Consider the following 27345-nt stretch of genomic DNA (forward strand, 5'->3'; position numbering starts at 1 on the left):
TTGTGTTCCGGCAACTCGCCTCCATTCTCGGCCTTGTCTCCAACAGTTATCAATACTTTTCAAAAGTTAGAAACTATACCCTGTCCCAGCTAACTCTGGAGCAAGGCCGCGCATAACGGCAGAGAAGGGGAGGAAATCGAGTGGGCAGAGCCACTGTTTTTCGTAAATGCGCTGTTGTCACGTTGCCTGCAGTGTTTAGACATCCATTCAATTAGTGCGACATTATACTCCCAAGGTCTTTATATTGTATAAAAAAAATAGCACAACCCAGAAAAGATAACGCAACTGCAGCATCACGTTCAGTAATCTCTAAAGAAACTGAATTAGCAACACCTCATTTACTCCACGTGGACTTGACAAGTGCTGTCATTTCTTGGACGGACGCTATCGGTGGGAAAGGTTTGAGGGGACAATTTACTGGTTTCCACATGGACTTGACATATAATTGTTAGAGGGAAAACTGATCTTTCGAAACTTTCTTTGAAGTAAAGTGAGGTTTCAAAGCGGACGAACACAATAACCGCAGTCGCTTTTTGCGTCACTACTTGCGCAGAGACTTGTTTTCGTTCGCCTGCTGGGTCCCGGGTTCGAATCCCGCTCGGGTTTAGTTGTTTGTAAATGTCCATTCATCAATTTCATTATTTCATCCCTCACCCCCATCTTCGCAAATTAGACAAGAGGCACAAAATGCGAAGTAAAATGAACTAAATCAATCAATCTATCGTTGGCCTGCTCCAGAGTAGTTGGGACAGGGCATAAGGCAAAAGTTCTTGCATAGTACGTGAAACCTACCTATAAATTAGGTAAGCCTATCACTCACACTCTCTAGCCTTCTTAAACCCGAAGGTCTATGGCTGCAGCAACACAAATCCTCCATCTGTCCCTGGGCAAGATTAATCCAATCTTTTTCATCCTTACAGATTCTCCAGCTCTACTCTCACAATTAAACTTTTATGTTCCAAAAGCTAGTTTAAGACCCAGAAATAATCTCTTTAAAATCTCGCATGGAAGAACCAACATGGTTGAAATGGAACCCCTGAGGAGAATGTGCAAGTTATTCAACTCGGCGTCTAGTAATAACCCTAGTGTCGATCTTTTCAGATTTAAAAGTCATTGTATTTTCTGAGCACTGTAGCCTATACAAACAGGACACAATTAAGATTGTTATGTTCATAATCTCACCCTAAATTAGACATTATCTCTATTTTTGTTTAACATTATTTAATATAAAATACTGTTTCAATTTCACTGTCGTATGTTTATCATTGTGTCTCTTATATGTGCAACTTATTACTCAATATCTCTATTACTCTACTACTATTTAGTGGCCGCGGTGGCTCAGTCGGTAACGCGTCTGACTACCATGCTCAAGGTCCCGGGTTCGATCCCCGGCCGGTTCAAATCCGGGAACTTTTCTAACGGTGGAAGCGGCCCCGGCGCCTACCCAGCGTCGAATAGCGTCGAATAACATGGGTACCTGGGGGAAACCCTGGGGGGTAAAGGCGGTCAGGGGCGTGATGCTGATCACATCACTCCTACTCACGACCGGATCAAGAAAGTGTGGGGCGTTACCCCCACACCCCCTATACGCCTTCATGGCGTGGTGCTATGCACAGGGGAACACTTTACCTTTACCTTTACTCTACTACTATTTACATGTAAATAAGCTCATTACCTCTGTATAACTTATATACAAATATTACATAAACTCTATCAATTCAAGCAATATATGAAATCACTCATGTTTATAAGTATGTTGTAGATTAAAATGTCATATTTCTCACTTGATTTAATATTATTTTTGTATTACTTTCTTGTTTACTCTGTGAACACTGTAATTGGGCATGTGCCTGTGTGTTCGAAATAAATAAATTAATAAATAAAAAAGTAATCCCCGTCCCGAGATCCGAAGGACTATTTTAACTCCGGAATATATTATCTTGGGAACATCCAGGGCCTCATATTACTGATTCTTGACATGTCTTTTTACAGTGCAGAGTTGTCAGCTCTACGCCTAACCCCCAATATGAATGGAGGACCGCACCTGTCGTTGGTCAGCTCATCCCTCGGATCTAGCTGGGAGGACCACATAGTAATCCACCAACCGTACCCCACCTTTGCCAATTGTGGGACGCTCATAGAGCCATGATAGGACAGCTCTATAAATCTCAACAGAGCAAAATTTTGTCAATTTCACTGCAGTGAACAAGCAACAGGGCGATAGGGTCGTCACATCCGGACGCTTAAAGTATACTCGTAGGTAAGCCTATGCCTGAATAAATTGCATACTGAAGCGACTTTGATCAGTGTTGTCGAAGAGGCTTTTCAGAGAAATAGGCAGTCTTTTTCAGATAGAGTGAAATTTCATAAGACTTGTTTTCGGTTTTGAAAACATATGCATGTGTGTGATAAAATCGAAAACCGAAAGATTCTAAAATGTAGACAGCGCTAAATTTTGATTTAGAAGAAAATTGATGCACCTTACATAGTAATTTACTGAAGATTTCAACGAGACGATAATCTCGGACAGTATGTCTCTGTCTCGTCTAGATTTACGAAAATGACGGGCGACACACGTCTCTTGGGAACGAGCCAATCAGCGGTAACGTTTCACACTGTAGCGGCATGACACGCTGCACAAACCTACGTTCGATTGGTGGAGCGACACTTGTCTCCTGTCGCTTCGGTGTGAATTCTCCCACCCCGTGCACAAATAAGGTAATCGCGACTGGGCCTACAGTTTAAAGCGGGAACCTAAGCACTATGTGCCTCTGCCGGGTATCGAACTCAGGACCCCGTGTTAGAGCCACGGCTAATTCGAGTGTATAGCATTTCTATCACTTTTGCACTCCATTCGGCACACCGGTAAGATCTGACAATGATATAGTGATGCTGGGCAAATGACAGAACTGTGATTTAATCACCGGTGATTTGCAATTATTTCTTTCTTTTCTCTTAACAGATTGGAAACTAATATTTATCAAGACATTCCTCTGCACTGATTACGTAATCAAATTTAACAGTAGTCCGATAAAATTTTAACAGACCTACTCGTATAGTCCCCTTTCAACTAACTGCTTATCAGTACAGTATAATGTGATTGATGACCCTGGCCTGACAAGTGAATTTTCCACCATGACAATGCCCCTGCGCATAATGCGTTAAGAATTCGCGTTCATGGCTAAGAAATCCATTGCAAAAAGTTAGCCATCCACCTTATCTACCTGACTCTTTCCAAGTTAATAATGTCATGAAGGGACAAAGGAAAAAAATATTTGCTTACATTTCTGACATCCAACCACCTTACTGCGAGGAATTCCGGAAGACGATTTCCAAGGCTGTTTCCGGCAGTGACAACACTGTCTCGCGAAGTGCAGAGCTTCACAAGAAGAGTATTTCGAAAACGGTAGCAGCTGCTAGTAGACAGGTGGGCAAATTTAGATTTTACTGGACCATTCAGGGAAGTAAATTGTCAAACCTCGTAATGTGCTTCCCTGTGCTTTGCACCACGCCACAAAGACGTGTAGGGGGGTGTGGAGTTAGGGACCCCACACTTTCATCCTCACGGCCGAAGGTGGGGTGGTCAGCACCACGGCCCTGGCCGCCTTTACCCCCCAGAGTTTCCTCCATGGAAACCTGCAGGTACACACTTTATACGCCGTTGGGTGAGCGCCAGAGCCGCTTCAACAGGTGTAAGAAATCCCGGTTCTCCACCGCCAGGGATCGAACCTGGGTGTCTCGCATAGTAGTCAGACGCCAAAACGACTTTATTAAAAAAAAAAAATTATCAACATGAATAATACAAAGACAGGTATTTTTACTTACATAATTTCTGCTGCAAATATTGTATATAATTCTTATAACATTTGTATATAGTCAGAGTTCTATTTTCGCTACCTTATACAAGATTTTTGGCGTAAACATACATAATATATATACACTTTCATATTTTAAATACCTTTTTACACATTCACACCACGGGCCTCCCGATGGCGCAGTGGTAGCGTCGTCGCCTTGTAATCAAGGGGTCCCGGGTTCGATACCCGGTGGAAGCACATAGTGGTTCGGATTCCACTTTAAACTGTAGGTCCAGTCCCGATTAGCCTTAATGTGCACAAAGTGGACTTAAAACACCAACTCAAACTCAAACATTCACACCACAAGTATACAATTAATGTTTTCTAAACAACACTGAGGTAGTTTCCAAAATACTCATACATTTTTGGATATTGTGACATTTTCCATCTAGTTCTATTTAAATACAGTGTGAACACGACTGAGCTACCGCGTCTGAGTATCAAATTGTCAAACCTCGTACCTCTAAGTTCTAAGTAGCTATTGTTTCTCTCTTCCGCTCTCATATCTCTCTCTCTCTCTCTCTCTCAATCTCTCTCTCTCCCCTCCTGTGGGACCTCCTCGATGGCGCAGTGGTTGCGCCGTCGCCTTGTAATCAAGGGGTCCCGGATTCGATACCAGGTGGAGGCACATAGTGGTTCAGATCCCACTTTAAACTGTAGATCCAGTCCCGATTAGAATTTCTGTGCATAAAGTGGACTTAAAACACCAAATCAATCAATCTCCCCTTTTGCACTCTCTCTCTCTCTCTCCCATATTGCACTCTCTCTCTCTCCTCTTGCTCTCTCTCTTTCCCCTCTTGCTCTCTCTTCCCCTCTTCTTCTCTCTCTTTCCCGTTTTGCAATCTTCCTCTCCCCTCTTGCACCCTCTCTCTTCCCTCTTGCACCCTCTCTCTCCCCTCATGCTCTCCCTCGCCCCTCTTGCACTCTTTCTCTGCCCTCTTGCACTCTCTCTACCCCTCCCATAATGTTCTTTCTTTCCTTTTTCTCTCTCCTTCTTTCCCTTCTCTCTCTCTCTCTCTCTCTCTCTCTCCCCTCTTGCACTCTCTCTCCCCTCTTGCACTCTCTCTCTCTCCCCTCTTGCACTCTCTCTCCACTCTTGCACTCTCTCTCAACCTCTTGCTCTCTCTCTCCCCTCTTGCACTCTCTCTCCCCTCTTGCACTCTCTCTCCACTCTTGCACTCTCTCTCAACCTCTTGCTCTCTCTCTCTCCCCTCTTGCACTCTCTCTCTCCCTCTTGTACTCTCTCTCCCCCTCTTGCTCTCTCTCTCCCCTCTTGCACTCTCTCTCCCTTCTTGCACTCTCTATCTCCCTCTTGTACTCTCTCTCCCCCTCTTGCTCTCTCTCCCCTCTTGCACTCTCTCTCCCCTCTTGCACTCTCTCTCCCCTCTTGCTCTCTCTCTCCCCTCTTGCACTCTCTCTCTCCTTCTTGCATTCTCTCTCCCCCTCTTGCTCTCTCTCCCCTATTGCACTCTCTCTCCCCTCTTGCACTCTCCCTCTCTTTCCCGTCTTGCACTCTCTCTCTCCCCTCTTGCACTCTCTCTCCCCTCTTGCACTCTCTCTCCCCTCTTGCACTCTCTCTCCATTCTTGCACTCTCTCTCAACCTCTTGCTCTCTCTCTCCCCTCTTTCACTCTCTCTCCCCTCTTGCACTCTCTCTCTCCCCTCTTGCACTCTCTCTCCACTCTTGCACTCTCTCTCTCAACCTCTTGCTCTCTCTCTCCCCTCTTACACTCTCTCTCCCCTCTTGCACTCTCTCTCCACTCTTGCACTCTCTCTCAACCTCTTGCTCTCTCTCTCTCCCCTCTTGCACTCTCTCTCTCCCTCTTGTACTCTCTCTCCCCCTCTTGCTCTCTCTCTCCCCTCTTGCACTCTCTCTCCCCTCTTGCTCTCTCTCTCCCCTCTTGGACTCTCTCTCTCCCCTCTTGCACTCTCTCTCCCCACTTGCACTCTCTCTCCCCTCTTGCACTCTCTCTACCCCTCTTGCTCTCTCTCTCCCCTCATGCTCTCTCTCCCATCTTACACTCTCTCTCTCGCCCTATATCTTCCCTCTCTCTCCCCTCTTGCTCTCTCTCCCCTCTTGCACTCTCTCTCTCCCCTCTTGCACTCTCTCTCCCCACTTGCACTCTCTCTCCCCTCTTGCACTCTCTCTACCCCTCTTGCTCTCTCTCTCCCCTCTTGCACTCTCTCTCCCCTCTTGCTTTCTCTCTCCCCTCTTGCACTCTCTCTCTCCCCTCTTGCACTCTCTCTCCCCACTTGCACTCTCTCTCTCCCCTCTTGCACTCTCTCTACCCCTCTTGCTCTCTCTCTCCCCTCATGCTCTCTCTCCCCTCTTACACTCTCTCTCTCGCCCTATATCTTCCCTCTCTCTCCCCTCTTGCTCTCTCTCCTCTCATCTTGCACTCTCTCTCTCCTCTCTTGCACTCTCTCCCTCCCTCTGGAACTCTCTCTCTCCACTCTTGCACTCTCTCTTCCCCTCTTGCTCTCTTTCTCTCCCCTCTTGCACTCTCTCTCTCCCCTCTTGCTCCCTCTCTCTCTCTCTTCCTTCCCCTCTTTCTTTCTCTCTCTCTTTCCCCTCTTTCTTTCTTTCTCTCCCTCTCCCTCTCTCTCTCTTTCCCCTCTTTCTTTCTTTCTCTCCCTCTCCCTCTCTCTCTCTCCCCCTCTTCCTCCCTCTCTCTCTCTCCCTCCCCTCCTGCACTCTCTCTTTCTCTTGAGATAAGCGAGATACCAAAAGACGAAATCCTTATACAGAATTCGAAAGCAAGAGTACTTGGTACGATGATAATCGCCATAGTACAATTGTCGTGGCGTTAGCTTCTAAAGTGCCAGTTATGAATGTGTAGTCGGTGCTTTAAACAGAGCTCCAACTAGTCAATTTTCCAGAAAATTTTCTTTTGTATTAATTAACGGGTCATTCCACGTCAATTCATCCAGGCCATGTCACCAACCATCCCCGATTTTGATGAAATTCGGTATGCTTATAGAACTTTTGATGCTGATTACAAAAATGACAACTTTTTTAAAATATGTTCAAGGGGATCAGAAGTTACGCGATTTTTAAGATCTCCGTGTACGCCACATGCGGCTCCACTTTGAATGACACGCATTAGGTTATAAACGATCGTATCTTCCCTCGGGTTTGCCGTAGAAACTTCAACTTTATTTTATTTTCTTCAGAATATTATAAGCTTTTATTTAAATAACGTTTCAGATTAATGCATCAGTAAACATGTATTTTTATATATAGTTTTATGTATTTTTTTAGAAAAATAAATGACTAACTTCAAGAGGGAATTTCATGCAATGCCCCCCTTCAATTTCCCCCCAATTTTATATGTAGGTAGCTCAGAGTGTGTACTAATGCCTGATGGAAAAATTGGGATGGGCGGTTCAGAGACAGGGTGATAAAAAAATCATTTGCATAAAATGACATTAAAAGTAAATCTTATTAAAAATGCTTATGTATTTAGCACAAAGCCTGAAGTACAATATGTTTCAAGCTACAATATTCAAAATTTATGTTTACTATGTGTGAATGTAAGCATAGGCGTAACCTGGCGGGGGCAAAGGGAAGCTCTTGCCCTCTCCCAAATTTATAGATTAATTAAAATTTATAAGTTAAATATATCTTGTTATCCTCCTGGCACTTGAGGAACAAACGAATAAAGAGTAATAATTGTGATTTTTCAAATGTATTTATGAAATAATCCTGGACACACTTTTTATGCGATGGAAAACTTTGTGATTATCTCAACCCAAAAATAGTTCCCAAGTGACACCCATTAAGATAGTACCTAAAATTGTACTCTATGCATTGCCAAAATTTCATGTACTATAAATTGTGCTGTTCACATTTTAGATGGATATTTTGACCATTTCAAACACACTGAAGTATTTGACTTATCACTAAGTACATATGTCCTTCCATTTGTGTTGTTAATGTTCCCACTGGACATAGCATACTTTTTGGCCAGTAGTAGGAAGTTGATGGACCAAGTGGATGCAAGAATTTAATAGCTGCATCTCCATTTTCACGTGGACTTTGAAGCAATCCTACAAACAAGTTTGAGTCACGCACACACATGCTACTACATAACTGTTTACAGTTGGAATTCGGAAAGCCACTCCTTCACAAAAGTCAAACCATACAGTAACAAAACATATTACATCAGCACTTACTATTTTTGCTCTAACTGTTAAACAACTAGTGTTTCGAAGTAACTAGTTACAAAGTTACAAGTAACAGTTACTTTTTATTAGGAATTCTAACTGTAACCAGCTACTTTTAAAAGTAAGTACCTGTAACGTTAACAACGGTAACAGTTACATTTTGCAGTAGGGAAATAGCAAATTGGACAATTCTGTTCCAGACTATAAAAAAAATATGTACCTTCTCCAGATGCTACGTGAAAGGATTTTCTTGGAATTGCTGGCAAGGAAGCTATGCTTTGTTGCATACTAAATTTAGAACATCCATGCTTTACTGTAATTCATTTCTAATTCTATGTGAAAACTCCATTGTTTTTGGTAGACTGCTGCGTTCATTTGGAATGTGGTTGTCCAGCTAGGAAAAAGTCACTGTCGAGGGAGTGGATCTTTGGATCTTGTTGAACTTGACTGTTTTTTCTATAATTTATTAGCAGTAATAATGTAAATATATGAATACATATTATGTACTAGAAACATAAGTAAAATTGGAACTCTTCATGATCATTGATTGTGTGTAACTTTTACACAAATCAATGATCATTAACAGTACGTTACTGTTACAGTAACTGTAAGTCAGTAACTTACGGAACCTGTTAAGTTTAAAATTGTGCATACTTCCTGATACTGTTGTAGTACTTTGCAATTGCTGACACATTGTACTGTGGGTTGTTGTCATTTTACCCTAGATGATTACTAAGAAATTTATGCCTTGAATACTACTTCTATGGAATTGGTACATAATTGCCGTACTTGTTGTTTTATCCTATAGAAGTCTATACAAGTATTTTTACTGTTCCAACCATCCCGTCACAAGGATATTTTCGGTGGTACTTGGCGAAAAAGCTCCATTTGAAAAAAAACTTCAATCAGCACAAATGTGTAGTATTGATTCTTACTTCATATTACGTATCCCCATGTAGAGTAGCCAAAAAAGATCTCCCATATTGAGATAAAATGCACAAAAATAATGTTCACGAAGATAAATTTGCTAAACTTCGGAATGTTAATAATGATTATATATAAAATTATATAATATATAAAATTTAAAAAAAACTGAAGACAGTTGAAACTAACTTAGATACAGTGGAACATCGATTTTACGTTATCCAGGAGATCAAGCTGAAAAAAATTAATACGCGGGAAAATGTAAAATCTTGGAAAATTTCTAAACAATTTGCTATGTTGGGACCACCAAGATTGAATGCAAAATGAAGGAAAATGTAAAATCGAGGAACTTAAATCGGGGTTCCACTGTAATTACTACTTGCAAATTTTAAATTAATCTATAAATTTGGGAGAGGGCAAGAGCTTCCCTTTGCCCCCGCCAGGTTACGCCTATGCTTACATTCACACATAGTGAACATAAATTTTGAATATTGTAGCTTGAAACATATTGTACTTCAGGCTTTGTGCTAAATACATAAGCATTTTTAATAAGATTTACTTTTAATGTCATTTTATGCAAATTATTTTTTTATCACCCTGTCTCTGAACCGCCCATCCCAATTTTTCCATCAGGCATTAGTACACACTCTGAGCTACCTACATATAAAATTGGGGGAAATTGAAGGGGGGGCATTGCATGAAATTTGCTCTTGAAATTAGTCATTTATTTTTCTAAAAAAAATACATAAAACTATATATAAAAATACATGTTTACTGATGCATTAATCTGAAACGTTATTTAAATGAAAACGTATACTATTCTGAAGAAAATAAAACAAAGTTGAAGTTTCTACGGCAAACCCGAGGAAAGATACGATCGTTTATAACCTAATGAGTGTCATTCAAAGTGGAGCCGCATGTGGCGTACACGGAGATCTTAAAAATCGCGTAACTTCTGATCCCCTTGACTAATTTTAAAAAAGTTGTCATTTTTGTAATCAGCATCAAAAGTTCTATAAGCATACCGAATTTCATCAAAATCGGGGATGGTTGGTGACATTTTGACAAAATTCTGGATGATTTGACATGGAATGACCCTTAACACTGTTTTTCCCTGGAGCTTCTATCAGTTCCTTCTTTCCATTTCGTATTGTTGTCTCGCGGGTCACTGCCGTATCGCGACCCACCTCTTCATCAACACGAATAGGAACTCAACCCCCACGTGTACGCACACGTGCCTGCTTCCAGGGGATATGTGGGGCGACATGAGAGATTTCCCCCGGCTCCAATCGCCCCCTCTCCTCCTCACCCACCCCTTCCTTAAGCGCTCTCCCCGTTCCCCCTCGCCGCACCTGACTAGCTGCTCTTTTAATTAAGCAATGCTTGGCGGTTCGGGGGAGGCGGGGGAGCGCTGGGGGACCCTCGTGAGAGTCGGGGGAGGGGGTAGAATTGCCAGTTTCCATGGCAACCGCCGGACCGATCCACCGCATGCGATCAATACGTGAACCACTGACCTTATCCTGACTTATGCCCGACATCGAACCCAGAACCATCAAGAATATACAGGGAAGCAGACACACTGCAAAACATAGCATGTTATTTAACTTCTAAAACCTAACTCAACAGTCTGATATTCCCAAACCCGAAGGGTTATCGCCGCAGCAATTATGAATGGTTTCGATTGATTGAATTTTTATTTTAAGTCCACTTTATGTGCAGATAGGCTAATCGCGACTGGACGTACAGTTTAAAGTGGGATCAGAAGCACTGAGAAATGTGCCTCAACTGGGTATCGATCCCAGGACGCCGTGATTAAAAGGCGACGACGTTACCAACATTTTTTAAGGAAGACCCCTAAGCGTATCATATTAATATCAATTAATCTCAATTCTCTTTTTCATTCAGGACAGACGAACACAAACACCCATGTCTCAACTGGGATTCGAACCTATGACCCTTGGTGTCGTAGCCGCGCTATGCTAACCACTCCGCCACTAAGGTCGACGCTACGCCATTGGTGAAACCTGGGTCGAGATTAAACAAGTTTTATTTTTGTTACTTCAGCGTCACTTTTATGCTAATTTTGGTTAATCGCTACTATGATGATAATATAATGAAATTAATGAAGTAACATACATAAGGAACACATTTGGCTCGTTTAAAGGTTGTGCCATCAACCTCCTGTCAGTGCGTAAATGCTAATCAAACAGTCAACTATTTATTTTTTGAATGTCACTTAAGGCAACAACACCGAGACACTTTATATAAAAACTTACAACACGCACGGGTTCCATTTCCGATATCCTTCTCTACATTAATATCTGAACCTCGTACTGCAGTCATTTGGATACTTTATAGTTTCGCTAGAAAACGTAGGTTTAGAATCTAAACAGCCATGACCCTCACGTTAGTTCTTGCAAAGTCTTTATATCGTAAGAACAGAATGGACAACAGCAATCAACAAGTCAATAGTGAAAGATATTCATCAACAGTTTGGAACATATATAATAGTACCTGAACTTTGGCTAGAAATCGCAAAAATAAGCGGTGTGAGCCAAAAAAGAAAAGAAGAACGCAAATGCCCATGGCGTCATAACGAACTACAGTGCTTTCAAAAGATTTTGTGCCATCCTAATGCGGTCCTCGTAGCGGATGGAAGCACGCCGCTTGCCGGCTGTATCGTTTATACATAACTCCTCAGCTCAAGTGTATTTGAGACCTTTGCAAGTCACGTTTTCATCAAGTTTCTTCTCGGTAAGCAATGTGATTTATGTGCGGCTTCTTTTTCCGAGAATAGATCCCGTTTTACTGAATTTATTAGAAAGATGGCGTACAGTATTTCTGTGTGGAGCAGGAATGCAGGGCAATTCCCTTAAAATTGCCTTCTTACTTCTCTGCAGGAGTTTCTTTTAACATAAGAGACTTGTATCTAAAAATTCTTTGTTCTAAAGTGTACTTATGCATGTGTACATTATATATGTATGTATATTATATGTGCATTATACCAACACTATTCGTTTGTATTATGAACGAAAATATTGACTTAAAGAAGTTCATGAAGGCTCTTTCCCAGGTGAACAATGTGAAGTTCTGTCTCAATTTAAGTTGTCACACTGAGAGTTTTGGGATTTTTTTAGTTCCTTGCATGCACTAGTCTTCCAAATTGAGATGTCTTGAGTCAGGTTCTGTGTTACAATTGACAAGGTATACATCCTTATGCAGTTTGTAGAGTACATACGTTGTAGTCTGATGGGCATGTGCTGTTTTCCTCACATGCGAAGCTTTACTAAATGAATCCCTTGTACCAAATAAGAAGGAATTTTGGTTTGCTCCAGAGTTTATATCTAGGCTCCTCCAGTAAGAACACCGCCATGCATTTCAAGGTGGAGCATCCCAACATGATGACTATTATCGTCTTCATATAGTTGTGGCTAGCCGGGAACCACTGAATCCAGTTCGATATTTTGAACATGTATATATCAATATCAATATACAAAAGTTGGAACTGTAGTGTTTTCAGATGATTTGCATTTTTTTAGTGACGTCAAACCCATGTCACATCATTACGACTTATTTAGTCATCAAGAAACAAGAACAGCAGTGCTGTGACATCACGTGAATGGGTTGAAGTTTGGGTATCTACTCATTGTTATCAACTCATGTAGTTCATAACATGTCAGTAACGGGTGGTTTCTTTACTTGCAAGTTCATAATTCATCAGATCTTGAAGGCTGGAAGGTACTCAGCTCAAGTAACTCGCTCACTTTCTAGCATTTCTAAACCCGAAAGTTTATGGCTGCCCCTATCCTGAGCAAGATCAATCCACTCTTTTCCATCTTTACAGATTTCCTTTAGGTCCATCTCAACGTTATGCCTCCATTTTCATCTTGGCCTTCCTACAGGTCTCTTACCATTAGGTTTCCCAACAAGAATCCTGTAAACTCTTCTGTGAAAAGTGACAATATTTACAGAATCCCGTGAATTCCTTATGGACAACAACTTCAAGTTACGTCCATTCAAATGGAAGTTTCGTCTTTTCTCAACATAAAAAAATCTTCAACCTGTCCTCATTCCGTTCATGTGTTTTTCTACACCATCAATATTCTCATGAGAACAAGTAAAAGAATACTATGAGCGTAATGCTAAGTTTTCTCCCCCTCGTACGATCATCCAGCGCACAGACCTCTGTTTCCCCAGTTCGCCGCAGGAGAGGTCAACGGGGAATGAGCAGTTTAGGATCCTCGCGTCTGGTTGGACCTGGAAACTGTTCTCGTGCCCTTAAGACCGAATTCCCCAACAAGGACCATGTGGTGTGGGCTTATTGTATTGGTTTATCCTAACACAGCTCACGTCAAGAAATAATCAGTCATCTGCGGGGCGCAGTTGCCAAACGTAAGGTGCAAACATAGCGACTGACTGTGCTGTTGCAAGATTCTTTGGAAAGTGCAAACAAATACTATTAGTGAGCTATTCAAGTCCTTAGAGGGCAAATTATTTTGCTCTCGCCATTTGAAATACCAGCTTCCTATGTGTCAGTTGTCTTTTCTTCCCCTTTGCTGCAAATGTGGCAACCAAGTGTTCAAATTCCCCTCGCAAAGGGGACAGGGAGCTCTGGCTGACAGAGAACAAAGCACGCGCTGTCTTAAGCGCTCTTCTTAGTGGGTGGAAGCACTCACGTGATACCTGACAAGATCTTCCAACAGACGAAAGATCACCGAGTGGCGGGAGCGGTACCAGGATAAAGCTGATTTGTATCTATCTTATTGCACACTGTGCAACCTCCGAGATGACGTAGTGGTAAAGCCATGGCCCGATTCGGTCTCCGGCCTAGTTCTGAACTTTAGGTTTAGTCCTCAATCTGTGTGTGCACATACGAACTTTGTGAAACGTTCATCGCAATGTCCCAGTTTCTACGTCACACGATGTTACATTTCACACAAACACTTCAATGATATCTGCCGTAGTTTTTGGTTCAAAAGGCAGCCGATATATCGCGATATTGAAAAAAATATCGTTCAGGCGATATCAACTAGACGATATATCTTCACGATATTTGGCGATATATACCGGGTATCCCAGAAGTCTTTCCCTGATAACAAACTTTATTCATATCCGCTATATGCAATGTAGAGATGTGAAAGTGGTGCCAAAATGTTGGAAAACTAACCAAGTTTATTTGTTTCAGGTTTCAGTAATGTGGCTGTAGTGTAGCAGTGTCAGTGCCAAGGAATCCGGAATTAATGCTCTTGACATCGGGTGGCATCTTTCCATACAATGTTTCTTTGACTTGACAGGTTTTGGGAATCAAGATGAATTCCATTTTTTAAATAACAACTTATTGATGGCAGATATTCTAGACGAAAGAATTCTGTACATTTGAAAGTTCCTCTGCACTGTTATTGGTGACCGGGTCTCGTGATACTAGAGGACATGCTGAGCTTTTTCCTGATTTGTGAACATTTCCGGTTTTCTGGGCACTGACACTGCTACACTACAGCCACGTTACTCAAACCTGCAACAAATAAACTTGGTTAGTTTTCCAACATTTTGGCACCACTTTCACATCTCTACCTTGCATATAGCGGATATGAATAAAGTTTGTAATCAGGGAAAGACTTCTGGGACACCCGGTATATCGTGGCGACGATATCACGATACGGAAGAAAATATCGTACCGCATCGTCTGTGACGATATTTTTTTGACGATATATCGCGATATCAAATTTCCGATATCGTCCATCCCTATTCAGAAGTACATCAAAAAATTGCAAAGGACGGTGTAAGTATTGTGAAATTTTTGCCATTCAGCACTGAGGGCCAACAAAAGGAGACTAACAGCGTTGCCAGTAGCATAATAGTAATTGTCCCCAGTTGCAGCTGTCTTAATTCTGCCCAAATGTTACATGTACAATTAAATTATTGATGTTTATATTAGATAGAGGGGTAAGAAAGACTGCGCACCGTGTTTTGGCGGTGATATGATTCACATGTGGCACTTTGCTCCATCTTAGTTCACGATATCCTGAGTTCGAATTGCGTCCCTTCTTCAATTTCATCATGTCGCTCATCGTCACGATTAACAAAAAGTGCTAGAGAAGCGACGTAAAATAACCTTTTTCTTCCTCTTGCAGGTCTGGCTAACCGAAAGTTGATCATTCTATCAGTGATATGGTCTTGCTAATTTTCTTTTTCTTTTTGGCCTGGAATTTTCGAGGCAAACGGATAATTGATATCCTCAGAACATATTGATTCCACTGATCATTTTGAAGTTCTTACACCATTGTTTCGACCTTAAATTTATTTCGGATTTCTTCACTTCTAATTTTGTGTTATAAGGTTGCTACACTTAACTAAAAGGGCGCGAAAATCTCATTCATGAGCAATTTATTCTAGTTTTATCATGTTGACGAAGAGTCCAACATTCGCTGCCATATAGAAAAGCCGGTTTTGAAATTATATTATGGTGTCTAATTTGAATTTATTTTCTGATTTGTTTTCCAAAATTTATTTTCAAAATTCAATTTAACTATTATATTTCATTAAATTTTTCTCAAAATGTTTGTGGTGTTCTGTAAAATATGGCTTCTGAAATATACAAAGTCTGTTACCTATTCAATTATTTTATTGTTTATCTCTATTTTCACTCTAGGAAGTGTTTACCCTTTATTACCAGTGACTTTCTATCTGAAATTTTCATGCTATAATTTGTAAGAATTGATTGAAGTTTGAGAAGAGTGTAGATAATTTTCACCTGCTGCCATCATCTGCAAATATTACTATTTATAGTATTGTGCTTCCGTCTATATAGCTATATTCCTGAATTATTTTATCAAGGTACAGAATAAATAATAATGCTCAAAGACAGGGCCGTACCCAGATTTTCTTGAAGGGAGGCCAAGCCCGAAACTGTGCATCCATATACATACATACATGTATATGTGTGTGTGTGTATTGCCATTAAATATATGTCAATTATTAATAATTAAATACTCTCATTTAATATAAAAATATAAATTATATATATAATAAATTTCCTACGTTCATAAACTAGCAAATTAATTCCTATACTTCTATTCTGTACATGTTGCTATTGGTGTAAATTGGTTAAAGATCTAATATACTAATAGCATGAACAATGTTTTATGTAACTAGGTGGAGGGGCAAAAATAAGACATTAAGAAGGAAAGCAATTAATTTAATTTAACATGTAAGTGCTATGTTTTATTTATATATTTATTTGGTATGTGTTTCTGATAGCATTAGTACTTAAGTATGTTTGAAGTCAAAAATAATTGCTCATCTTACTTGTTTAACACAAACTCTTCCTCTCGAAAGATTTTGATTGGGGAGCGGGATTTTAGAACAAGGTCGTTGGTGGGAAGGTGAGGGAACACTCAAATCCCCTGGGATTTGGTACCCTGTATGTAACTACCAACGCTATGGTAGTATTGCAGCTGGGCATACAATTATAGAGTTACAATATTAGTCCGAAATAACAGGGAAAAATTCAACTTAGCGATAGCCCCTTCTCCCTGACCCGACAATCAACAATACGGTTGCTTACAGAGCAAGGCTGTCACACGGAGTACAGCTTGGTGCTTATTCCTTACATTCAATTCTCAAAAGTAATCGAATAGTACAGTGTTCCAAAATTAACTATGTTTTCAAATTTCCCTTAATTGCCTTATACCAGGACCACTGAACAGCCATGATTTGATTTGATATGATTTGATTTATAATAATGATAATTCTATGTTTAGGAAATAATATATTTATAAGTTAAATGATAATTAGCATTTTAATGAAGAACACGTCTGAATGTGAATTAACCAAAAAAAAAGTACGTTTTCGCATCAAGACTGCAGTTCGAAAACGTAAGGACAGGGATTAAGAATAATGAACTGTCCCGATCAAATTGGGATGTTTGGTAGCTTTGCACAAATGGTTATAAAACTAAAATTGCTAAATATACTACACTGCAGACTTCTGGAGTCTGCCTCTCCCCAGAAACAATCCATTCATTTAGGCAAGAAGAATTTCGAGATTCTGAAGAATCGTCCATGTTATTTTTGTAGCTTTTCATAGGTTCACATTAAAATATGTCATGGTTTGAGGGGGGCATGGTATAATATGAAATATTGTTTCAAGATTAGGATCAATCTTATCATTTACAGCAGTAATTATTATAATTTTTTAAAAAAATTTATTCTTATAAAAGTTAATATTAATAATAATAATAAAATAATTAACAAAAATATAAATCTTGCCCCCTTGAGTACGGGCCTGCTCAAAGACCACATCCTTGCCTTAGTCCTTGATTTATTTCAAATGCTTCCGTTGTTCTTCCATGTTCTTTGATTTTCATTAATGTAGTTCACAAAGGCTCTTTATTGCATTTACTAATTTATTTGGGACTTGATAATGTTCTAAGATTTCCCATAATTTATGTATTTTTGTGCCTTTTCGAAATCCAATAATAATAGTTCAAGTAGACAACTAAATTCCTTTATTTTTTTCGTGTAATAATCTGATTCAATCAATCCTGACCTTCGTCCGGCTATTGAATCTCAACCGTTGAACATAGGTCGAGAAAAATCGAATTCAATCTTTGAAATCTTACTCTCTTCAATCAGGGTTGTTAAAGGTCGAGGAATTTGAAATCAAATCAATTCCGGTCCAGGAGAGAAAATCAATAAGCGTAAATGGGTTCTGGACCGTAAAGAACCTTTATATCAATAAAGTATTTCAATTCGGTCCAGGAACAGTTTTTCCGGCTAAATTTAAATTCTGTCCAGGAACCTTTTTTTCCGATCAATTTAAATTAGGTCCAGGAAACTTTTTTATTCAAACAATAAGCAACTTGGACCGAATTTAAATTGTGCGAGAAAATAGGTTCCGGTCCTACAGAGAAACCCATTAGAATTTATGTGTTCCTGGACCTTAACAACCCTGTCTTCAATGGTCAATATTCATAAGCGCGCACACACACACACACACAAAGAAATAAAAAATACCCTTTGGAATAATCAAGTAATTTGTAGTGGTGATCAATTACTCGTTCAAATACGCGTAAAGCACCATTTTTAGAAGTAATTAGAACAATTTTGTTTAGTCAAATTTGGTATAGGTTGCCAAAATGTTCAAATCATGTCTGGGTTTCTTCTCGTGTAAGAAACGGGAAAGGTGTGTACAAAAATGAGTATTACATCTATGAAAATACAAGGTTTATTTTCACAAAATATACACATAGGTTACGTGCGGTCAAGGGTAAATAAACATTATGTACATTCACGATACACAAAAGAACTATACAAACATATACGTTAGTATGGGGGGGGAGGCAGGATGTGACCAAGGACAAAACAAGACAACTCATATCGACAGTTTGAACGACATTAAAAGTCCTATTGCCCCAAATGTTCCCTTCATTTGTTTTTGAGCACGCATCACAAATTGGTCCTCTGTTCATCACATATCGAAGACACACTTTAACAAACTTTATGCCTAGTTTCAACAACAGTATGTCTACTATAGAAAGCAGCTTTCACTAATGGGTGGGTAGATATCATCTGGATGTTCTATTTGTGGTTATTGAGACACATGTTATCTTTTTTTCCAAACATCACTATTTCCGAACAATGACAACCACCTCATAGCACAATACTGAATGACTTATATACTACTGGTTATCACGGACTATGCTTATTCATTATTCTAAAAGTCGCGGGTAACTATGCTCCATGTCAAATTCATGTCATTTTTGGGCAGATGAACAAACACACACGAAGTTCCTATGTGATCTCTTTGTTCTGGCAACATTTACTTTCAGTATTATTTAAACAGATAAAACTAAAAACAGTTATATTCCTCTGACCTATCTGGTATTGGAGCATCTTATGACAATGTTATACTGAAAATTAGCGAGCCTAGTACATAGTAAAGATACATGCAGTCGATACATTAGGTAGTTTCGTGATCAATCAAAATAGTCCAGGTCAAGAGAGGCCATGTTGTTTACTGAATGAAAAGAGTAATTATTGAGCGTCATCATTTTTATTACATTTATTACCTACTTATAAAGATGAGAGATACTTCATAATGTGTTCATTTCTCTTAATGGTGGACAAGTGTTAAGTAGATATATGCAAGATCTCTCCTTGAAAATAGAATTCTTCTGTGTGTATGCAAACACGCGGCCACCGTTGCTACTACAATTTAGTCTCCTCCTCCTGTCAGATCACACACTTAAAACGACAGAAGGCTATACTGGCGTCCTAAGCCAAAAAGGATTAACTCCATTTCATATAGTGTCGTGAAAATAGGGAAAGAGTTTTCCTAGATTTTATTTGGAGCTATTGTCACGTCTGAAATGGAGTTAAGGCTGATTTGAACTGGAACTACAGTTTAAAGTTGGATCCAAGTCACTGTGCTTTGACCGGGGATCGAACCTGAGATCCCTTGATTACAATGCCGCGGCGTCATCACTACGTAATCGCGGAGACCCTTAAGGTAACTTAGCAGGGCAGTACAGCAGAGTCCAACATAGCGTTTCATAAATTTTGCCCATACATAATCCTACTCCACAGGAGCTCGACGCATGAACACATTTTATCCATAACAAACAAAAATCTTCGTCATTTTCCGACAGAAAAAGTAATTACAGTGGCAACCCTGAATTTGTGCTGCGTAACATACATAAAAAAAAGAACAAGATATCAAGGTTCAAAACGTTATTAAGATAAATGTTTGACTTGGATGCCATCTACGTACTGTGAAAATTTGTGTGTTGTACGGACAGGTTTCGGTTTAATATTTACTGATAGAAAAAGCTTCTGCACTTGAATAACAATTTGCATATTGGCTTGTACTTGAATTCGAGATATTATTTAGATTTATTACATGACTATATTAGTCAACAGCAAATTCGATTAATCGAAATTCATGTAATGTATGAAGATTCACACATTTATTGTTATTTCGACTTTACTCTTTATCCGCAAGGCCCGTTTATGATACATCGCTTAAAGCTATAATATTCCTCGCAGATAACTTCCCCGGTCATATAAAATAATGAGGGAATTCCCGTATTAGCCGAAGCCTCGAGAGTACATTGATATTCCACTCAGGGAGACAGAGAAACTATGCGAGGAAGAGCGTTTTAAAGGGGAACATACGATATCAGAAACGCAAGACTCTTGAAAACTGGAAGTGAACGTGGAGAGTGTAGTACATTTACGATGTTTCATATTCTTTCTGTATACTCTGTTTCGTGCCACAATGTTTACATTACACTAATGGTCATGAAAATAGGCGGCTGGGCAGAATTGCGCTGTTGCCACATTTGGGAAAAGCAAAGCGAGAGAGTGACAAAGTCGCTGGTTCCAGCGCAATGTGTGGCAACGTCAACCGGGCTGAGTTTCCTAGTTCGAGCGTCAGACCGACTCTCCGGGGCACTTGTGTCTCATCCCTGACCTTTCGAGCAACTACTGTCAGTTTGTATCACATGGATTACAAAAACCAACTCTACAACGAGATCTTACATTCTCTTAAACCTCCGAAACTCACGGAGCTTCTAGAAACAGACAACACATACAGGCCGGAAATATTAATTAGTAATTTTAGTTGTACATTTTGGAAAAAATAACATAATGGAATTCAAGCAATGTATACTATTTTAAGTTAACTAGCGATAACACACACCAATTTATTTTATACCCTTCATGCTAATAACGACACATTGGTTTATGCGGAATTCTGTTTCCTGCCAATGCATATTACAACTAAACAAGATTTTGTCCCATACGTTTACAGATAATAAATTACTCAAATTGAAGACACAAGTTTAAAGACACCATTCTGAGCAGTCGACTAAATGAAAGATGTATATATTTACTTTGCACCACACTGCCATCTAGTTTTTAAAATGTAAAGTAAGAGATGGATAAGTTCGCTAGCTTAGCTACATATTCATCGAGTCATGGTATCCAGATGCGAACAATCTAAGGTACTCTAATAATGTACGAAAACTTTGAATATGTTATTATGTTATCTTGACCTCAACATCGTTGACTCATCGTTGTGAAACTTACACAGTAAATTATCAGTGTTTGGCAACCTTCTGCTCGATAGGAGCACACGAACACAGGCTACAAAAGTTTCTTCGTCGTCTTTTCTGTTGTTTCCAAATCAGTTCTAAACATGCACACAGCTACTGCGCAACTATATGACATTTAGTATATTAATATTAGTAGGCGACAGTTTTGTAATGGTTATAATGTATACTGTAATGCTGTCGTAGGAACACAAGAAATCAAATTTCACAAAGTTTAGATGCCACTTTTGAGATCATGGAATGAACAGTTCTTCAGAACCAACTTAAGATGGCTACTTTGTCCAGAACAGGGTCTTGTTCACTGTCTGGCTACACTGCTAGAAGACAGAAACGACGCCATTTTCCTGGTTGGAGTTTGACTTCTAGGGGATTAAGGTCAGTTGAACGAGGTGGGGATATACAGGGCTGTTTCACACTATACTACGTCACACTTGCGTCCAATGTTACCAGGGCCTCCACACTGGGTTTTCCTTGTCAGGTTCCCCAATTCCAGCCGCCATTACGGCGTTCATGGGGCCAGCTTCGTCTTCGGACCCCCGATGCGAGTCTTCGCTCGCGCTGCTCGAAGATTTCCGAGAACAGTCGAGCGGCTGTTCGGAATCCGAGTCGTCGGCCAGCTCCGGCTGTTCCTGCCGCGGCGACGAGGACCAGAGCCCGGCCGCCGCAGCCAGTTGAACGTAGTGGCTGGGGAGGAGGAAGACGATCTGGCCATCGGGGAGTCTAGACGGGACGACCTGCACGACGGAGAGCAGGGGGTTGCTGGAAGGAGCGGGCGACGGGGTGGAAGCGGGAGGGGTGGGCGACTTCTCGGACGCGCTGTCGCGATTGTTATTCTCGTCCCCCGTGCTGTCGGGACGAACGGATCCGATCTGGCTCGTCGGCGGGGTTGAGGTCAGTTCCTCGCGGTGGCCGGAGTTGTCCGCTTCGGCCTTGATGACGTCGGGAGCGTCCAGATCGGAGACGCAGCTTTGAAGGTGCTGCACGAGGCGCTGCTTGACGCTGGCGTCCAGGCTGTCCGTGCCCTCTAGGAAGCGGGTGACCTCGCGGGTGCATTCCTGGAAGCCCGCTCGGTACTTGCTCAGCACGGCGGTTCCCAGTGCCCTCTGCCGTTGCAAATGTCGAACTGTCAGTTCTAGGATGTCTGCCTTCTCCAGTTTTGAGTGCTTCGTGTTCTGAAATAAAGGAAAAAGAAATAACGCTTAAAAAGGCTGTCATTTCCAAAAATGAGACAATGTACAGTTTTGCTAGGTACAGTCACCGGCAACTTTCTATTAAAACCAATTATCGCCGTAGAGTTAACCAACACACATAACACCTTGGAGGGAAGCGAGTATTTCAGGATCTAGGTGTCCCGACAGAATGTACCAGCGACAAAACGTACCACCTGAGTTTTGGCGACGAAACGTACCACTCAGATAAACACCTACCTTCAAAATATTTACTCCGCGACAAAACGTAGCACTTCAAGGCAAACGCTTGAACTTAAAATCAAAAGAGAATAAAGTGGTTATTGGCCCGTCGAGTGATCACGTTTGTGGAGTCCCGAATGATGCTCAGTTAGATGTGAAGAAGCGTACGCAAGAGGCGAAGAAAAGGGTTCGAGAAGAAGAGTCCTGAATGATGCTCAGTTAGATGTGAAGAAGCGTATGCAAGAGGCGAAGAAAAGGGTTCGAGAAGAAGAGTCCCGAATGATGCTCAGTTAGATGTGAAGAAGAGTATGCAAGAAGCGAAGAAAAGGGTTCGAGAAGAAGAGTCCCGAATGATGCTCAGTTAGATGTGAAGAAGCGTATGCAAGAGGCGAAGAAAAGGGTTCGAGAAGAAGAGTCCCGAATGATGCTCAGTTAGATGTGAAGAAGCGTATGCAAGAGGCAAAGAAAAGGGTTCGAGACGAAGACACGCCAATTACCAAAATTTACAACGATACTCTAGGCAACCTACACGACAAAGATTAGGTTAGGGTAGGTTAGGTTATGTTAGAACTGACATAACTAAAACGAAAATCGAAAAACAGACGAAAAGATAAAACAAAACAAAAAATGTGTACGAAAGCTGATTTTAAACACGCCAAAATAGCTATAGGTATATTCATTATATAGTAATTTTGCCAGTCCAAAGCCTGGATAAAGTGTGATGGAAATCAGCAAAACCATCAAGTGGTACGTTTTGTCGAATCGCAAATATTTTTAGAGTCATTAGAAGACTCTTCGCAGGTAGCCGGTCAGGTGGTAGGTACGTTTTGTCGGTCGCGTTTTCAGGTGTCCAATTTTTATTGCCACTGACTATACAAGAACATACTTAAGATGTCACAACTCTCCTCCCCCTTCCCGAATTCTAAGCTCTCCAGCGTTTCCCAAATGCGAAGCAGTTTGGAATTTTAAATTTCGAATAATTATTTCAATGCTTAAAAACTGTCACATCTAAACCTGTGTACAAAAAGAGGACCATTTCATTTGAAAAACTGTGCATACAAACAAAACACCAAATATTTTTAATTTATACTATAATTCGATACATGCACGAGTAAAATTAAATAAATTATACTTAAATAACATAAATTCTCAAGTGCATGATATAACTTGTAAAGTGAAATTGTTAGTCAAGAATGTGAGTACAAAAAATACACTTCTTCAAGAGCAGTGGCGGCGATTGGGTTCCAAAACTGGTGGGGGGGGGCAAGTTGGCAAAACAAGGGGGCAAGGACAGTTTACTTCTTCATGTTAGATAAGGTTTAGCATAGTGCGGGAGCATAAGTTGCAAAAAGTGGGGGTCAACTGTCCCCTCTAATCGCCGCCACTGTTCAAGAGTAACAAAATATATCTACGAGGTCAGACAAAGTAATGAGAATGATTTTATATTGTGAAAAGTAAACAAAATAATTGAACATTGCTTGTTTATTACTAAAAGTACATCACAACCTGTTGACTGGTCCTGTGCTCATCAAAAGTGCGTAATTTCAGCAGCAGCTTCACTTTTGGGAACGGGAAATAATCACGGGGGAATAAATCTGGGAAGTAAAGACGATGATTCAACACATTCACTTGTTTTTGGACTAGGAATGTATAGACAACCCCTGCTCTGTGGGACCGTGCATTATCGTGGAGCAGGAACCAACTGCCTGGTTCAGGATACTGAGGTCTGATACGGTCAGTTCTCTTCCATAATCATTCCGAGCACTACGATAGTAACAACCAATTACACTTTCACCCTCTGGAACAATTTCATGATGAATAATGTCTTTGCTATCAATAAAAAACACAACATTGTCTTCACTCTTGGCTTTTCGAGCTGCATTTTCTTGCCTCTTGGCAAATTTAGTGACTTCCATTCAGCGATTTGTTAGTTCGTACAAGGACCGTAGTAAAATGTTCTGTTTTGTCCTCCACAACAATAGAATGGCGGCATAATTTCCAGCATGCCTATCGCAAGTTCATGAGGTGTTGCCAGGTTGTGGATTATGAACCACAGTACATCAGGAACGTGTTACTTCAGAGATAGAATGCACATGTGGGACAATATAAAATCATTCTCATTACTTAATTGTCGGTCCTCGTATGAGAAACACACCTGACTGCTTTAATGTCTATGTTTACTGTCCGTAAAGTATAAGCATTCCTCATATAACTAAAATGTACAAAGTTTACTGGGAAAATTACCAATAATTTCTGATCTGATTTGACTGTGAACATTCTACAGCTTGCTTTTTAAATAAATATAGAGGTATAATTATTGTACACTTATTTTTATATATTTACAAATGCAGTATATTTTTTGCAAGGCAAAACCCTTTCCAGTCAATTGTACATGCATTAATTAACATGATTAGATATCAGATAGATGTAGGCAAAAAAAAACTAAAATTGGCTAAAAACTAACGCTTTCCATTTCGAGTGTAGTTAAGAATCTATCCTTAGTTCTTATAAAAATTCCCTCAATATATAGGGTGTTTTTTTTAGAGTGATAGAACTTTGAATTGAAATAAAACACATAAAAAAATAAGTTTAAAGCCAATTTTGTTTTTATTTGAAAGATAACTTTCTGACATTTACTTTTGAAAATAATTTCCGGCATATGTCCACCACGACTAGCTGTAATGAACTGGATTCGATCAGTCCAATTTTGAACCACTTTTTTCAAGTAATTGGGGACGTATGTCGTTAATAACACGAGTTATGTTGGCTTCCAAAGCGTCAATTGTTGCTGGTTTATCAACATAAACCAGAGACTTTAGATATCCCAAAGAAAATAATCCAGGGGCGTTACGTCACATGATCTTGTGAGGCCAATTCACTGACAGCACCGATATTTCCGAAGTGCTCTATACGTTTGCCGAACAGAACATTGATTTTGGAAATATATTTCCACAATTTGTAAACGTTGCTGCGGCGTCAGTCTTTCCATGATCATTTATCAATGCTCACTGATATGAAATGACAAAACAACATGTGATCAAAACAAAACAAATGACAGTTATCCCTATCGAAAGTTCTATCACTCTTAAAAAAACACCCTTTATTTGTCTACGTAGAAATATTAGGGGAAACAGTAGCCGCCCAACAAAAAATCAGTGGCGGAGGCAGAGGGGACAGGAGTACTTTCTGGGGGGTACTAACATTTAAATTTTAATATTGCCCTTAATGCCATGGCCATAGCTAGGGAAAAATTTCATATGGGCTTAATCCACAATTGATCCTATGCTTAGTACTTACTATATATGCTATGCCAAGTTCGTGAAGAGTTCCCCCCCACCCCGCTTGAAGATGTCTGACCATAACAGCCTCTTTTCAGCGAAGAGCGGGGATCGTAAACTTGTGACGTCATCACGGAAGCAAGCTATCCCTCTGTTTTGACAAATTGAAAACAACGACGAGGTGTCAATATTTTCCAATAGTAACAGAAAACATTTGACTCATTATATTCACGTACTTTATTTCTGGGGCATGGCATGGACGGAGGCACTTATCTAGACATATATTTCGGGAAGGGTTTCTGGACGCTGCACATGTAATAATAATACCAAATTGTCTTGATATTACAAACAAAACATATTTATTAGCTAGCTTCTTTTTACTTCAGACCACTATTCCTTTTATCAGAGAGATGTTCTACCTAGAGAATTGATCTCAAAATACTGTAAATAGTAAAATAGGAAATTTATAGATTAACGAAAAGATTTGTTGATTTGTTGTTTTAAGTCTACTTTATGCACAGATAGGCTAATCGAGACTGGACCTAAAGTTCAAAGTGGGATCCCAACCACTAGATGTGCCTCCACCGGGTATCGAACCCGAGACCCCTTGATTACAAGGCGACGACGAGATTAACGAAAAGATTGTTAGTTCCAGGCAGCGGCGGCTCTAAGAGGAGAGCCTCCGTGCCATGGCTCTACCCTCAGAAAAAGAAATAACACTTGCTTTGCCAAAATATAGTTAAATTAATACATTTACGAACGAGGAGATTAGAATCTCGTAAGCGTTCCAGCTTACGGCCGCCTCAATTCCTTCGCCGCATCCCCAGCTGTTCTCTCACTTGCTCTGGGCCAGCATAGTCTGGCCTGTGCGCAGAGGCATGCGCGGAGGCATGAAAAAGTCTCCGCAGTTAAGGAGCGAGGAGGTAGGGTGGTAGCCCAGTGGCAGCCATAAGACAAAGAGCCGTGCCAGCTCGCGTCGTGGCACGACGCGAGAGCTTTCGCATTGTGGTGACATAGTTGCAAACTTCACAGAGAAGTGACTAATCCTGACCGATGTGTAATACTCGTTGGAGAAGTAATTCGCGAGAAAGATACTTGCATACTTGGCAAGAACGAACGTAATATCTTCCCCAAATTTATATAACCATTTAGATAGATTCGTCTTAAGAGCCATCCAGACTTTTTTGTTATCGATTTCTTCCTTAAGAAAAGATATATCTCTTTCTCTCACGCACACAGACACTCATGTGTTGCAACTGACGTTGACAACTTTGAAGACATTTACTGTACAAAAGAATTGCCTAAATATCAAAGGGAATTCGCATCACCAGGGGATTACTTTCATATTTGTAAAAAATCACACTGAAAATCTAGCAGTATAAGAATTTCACTTGGAGATATAATTCAATTTCTTGCATTGAATTCTAAAAATTGTAGATCTACAGTTCATTTAGCAGATAATCATATTTCAGTTGTTAGTAACACCGATTGTTGATGTGCCGTGCTGGGGTTGCAAATTATAAACAAAGCAAGGCGAGAATGCCGTGGTCGACTCTGTGTATCTAATTGTTCAGTGTTTATCTTTTTAGTGAAGTGAAA

General features: G+C 40.3%; 1 protein-coding gene across 1 annotated transcript in view; it reads right to left on the reverse strand.

Annotated features, from left to right (window-relative positions):
• Window positions 1–18172: 18172 nt before the first annotated feature.
• Window positions 18173–27345, reverse strand: part of LOC145981286 (protein deadpan-like) — a 69824-nt gene continuing 60651 nt past the window's right edge. The window contains exon 3 of the mRNA XM_083114461.1: window positions 18173–22231. Within this exon, the coding sequence (XP_082970587.1) occupies window positions 21503–22231 (729 nt within the window). The 3' untranslated portion in view covers window positions 18173–21502. The remainder of the gene's footprint in view (window positions 22232–27345) is intronic.

The sequence above is a fragment of the Lepisma saccharinum genome, chromosome 29 (assembly GCF_977018435.1).
Source record: "Lepisma saccharinum chromosome 29, izLepSacc3.1, whole genome shotgun sequence".
Lineage (NCBI taxonomy): Eukaryota > Metazoa > Arthropoda > Insecta > Zygentoma > Lepismatidae > Lepisma > Lepisma saccharinum.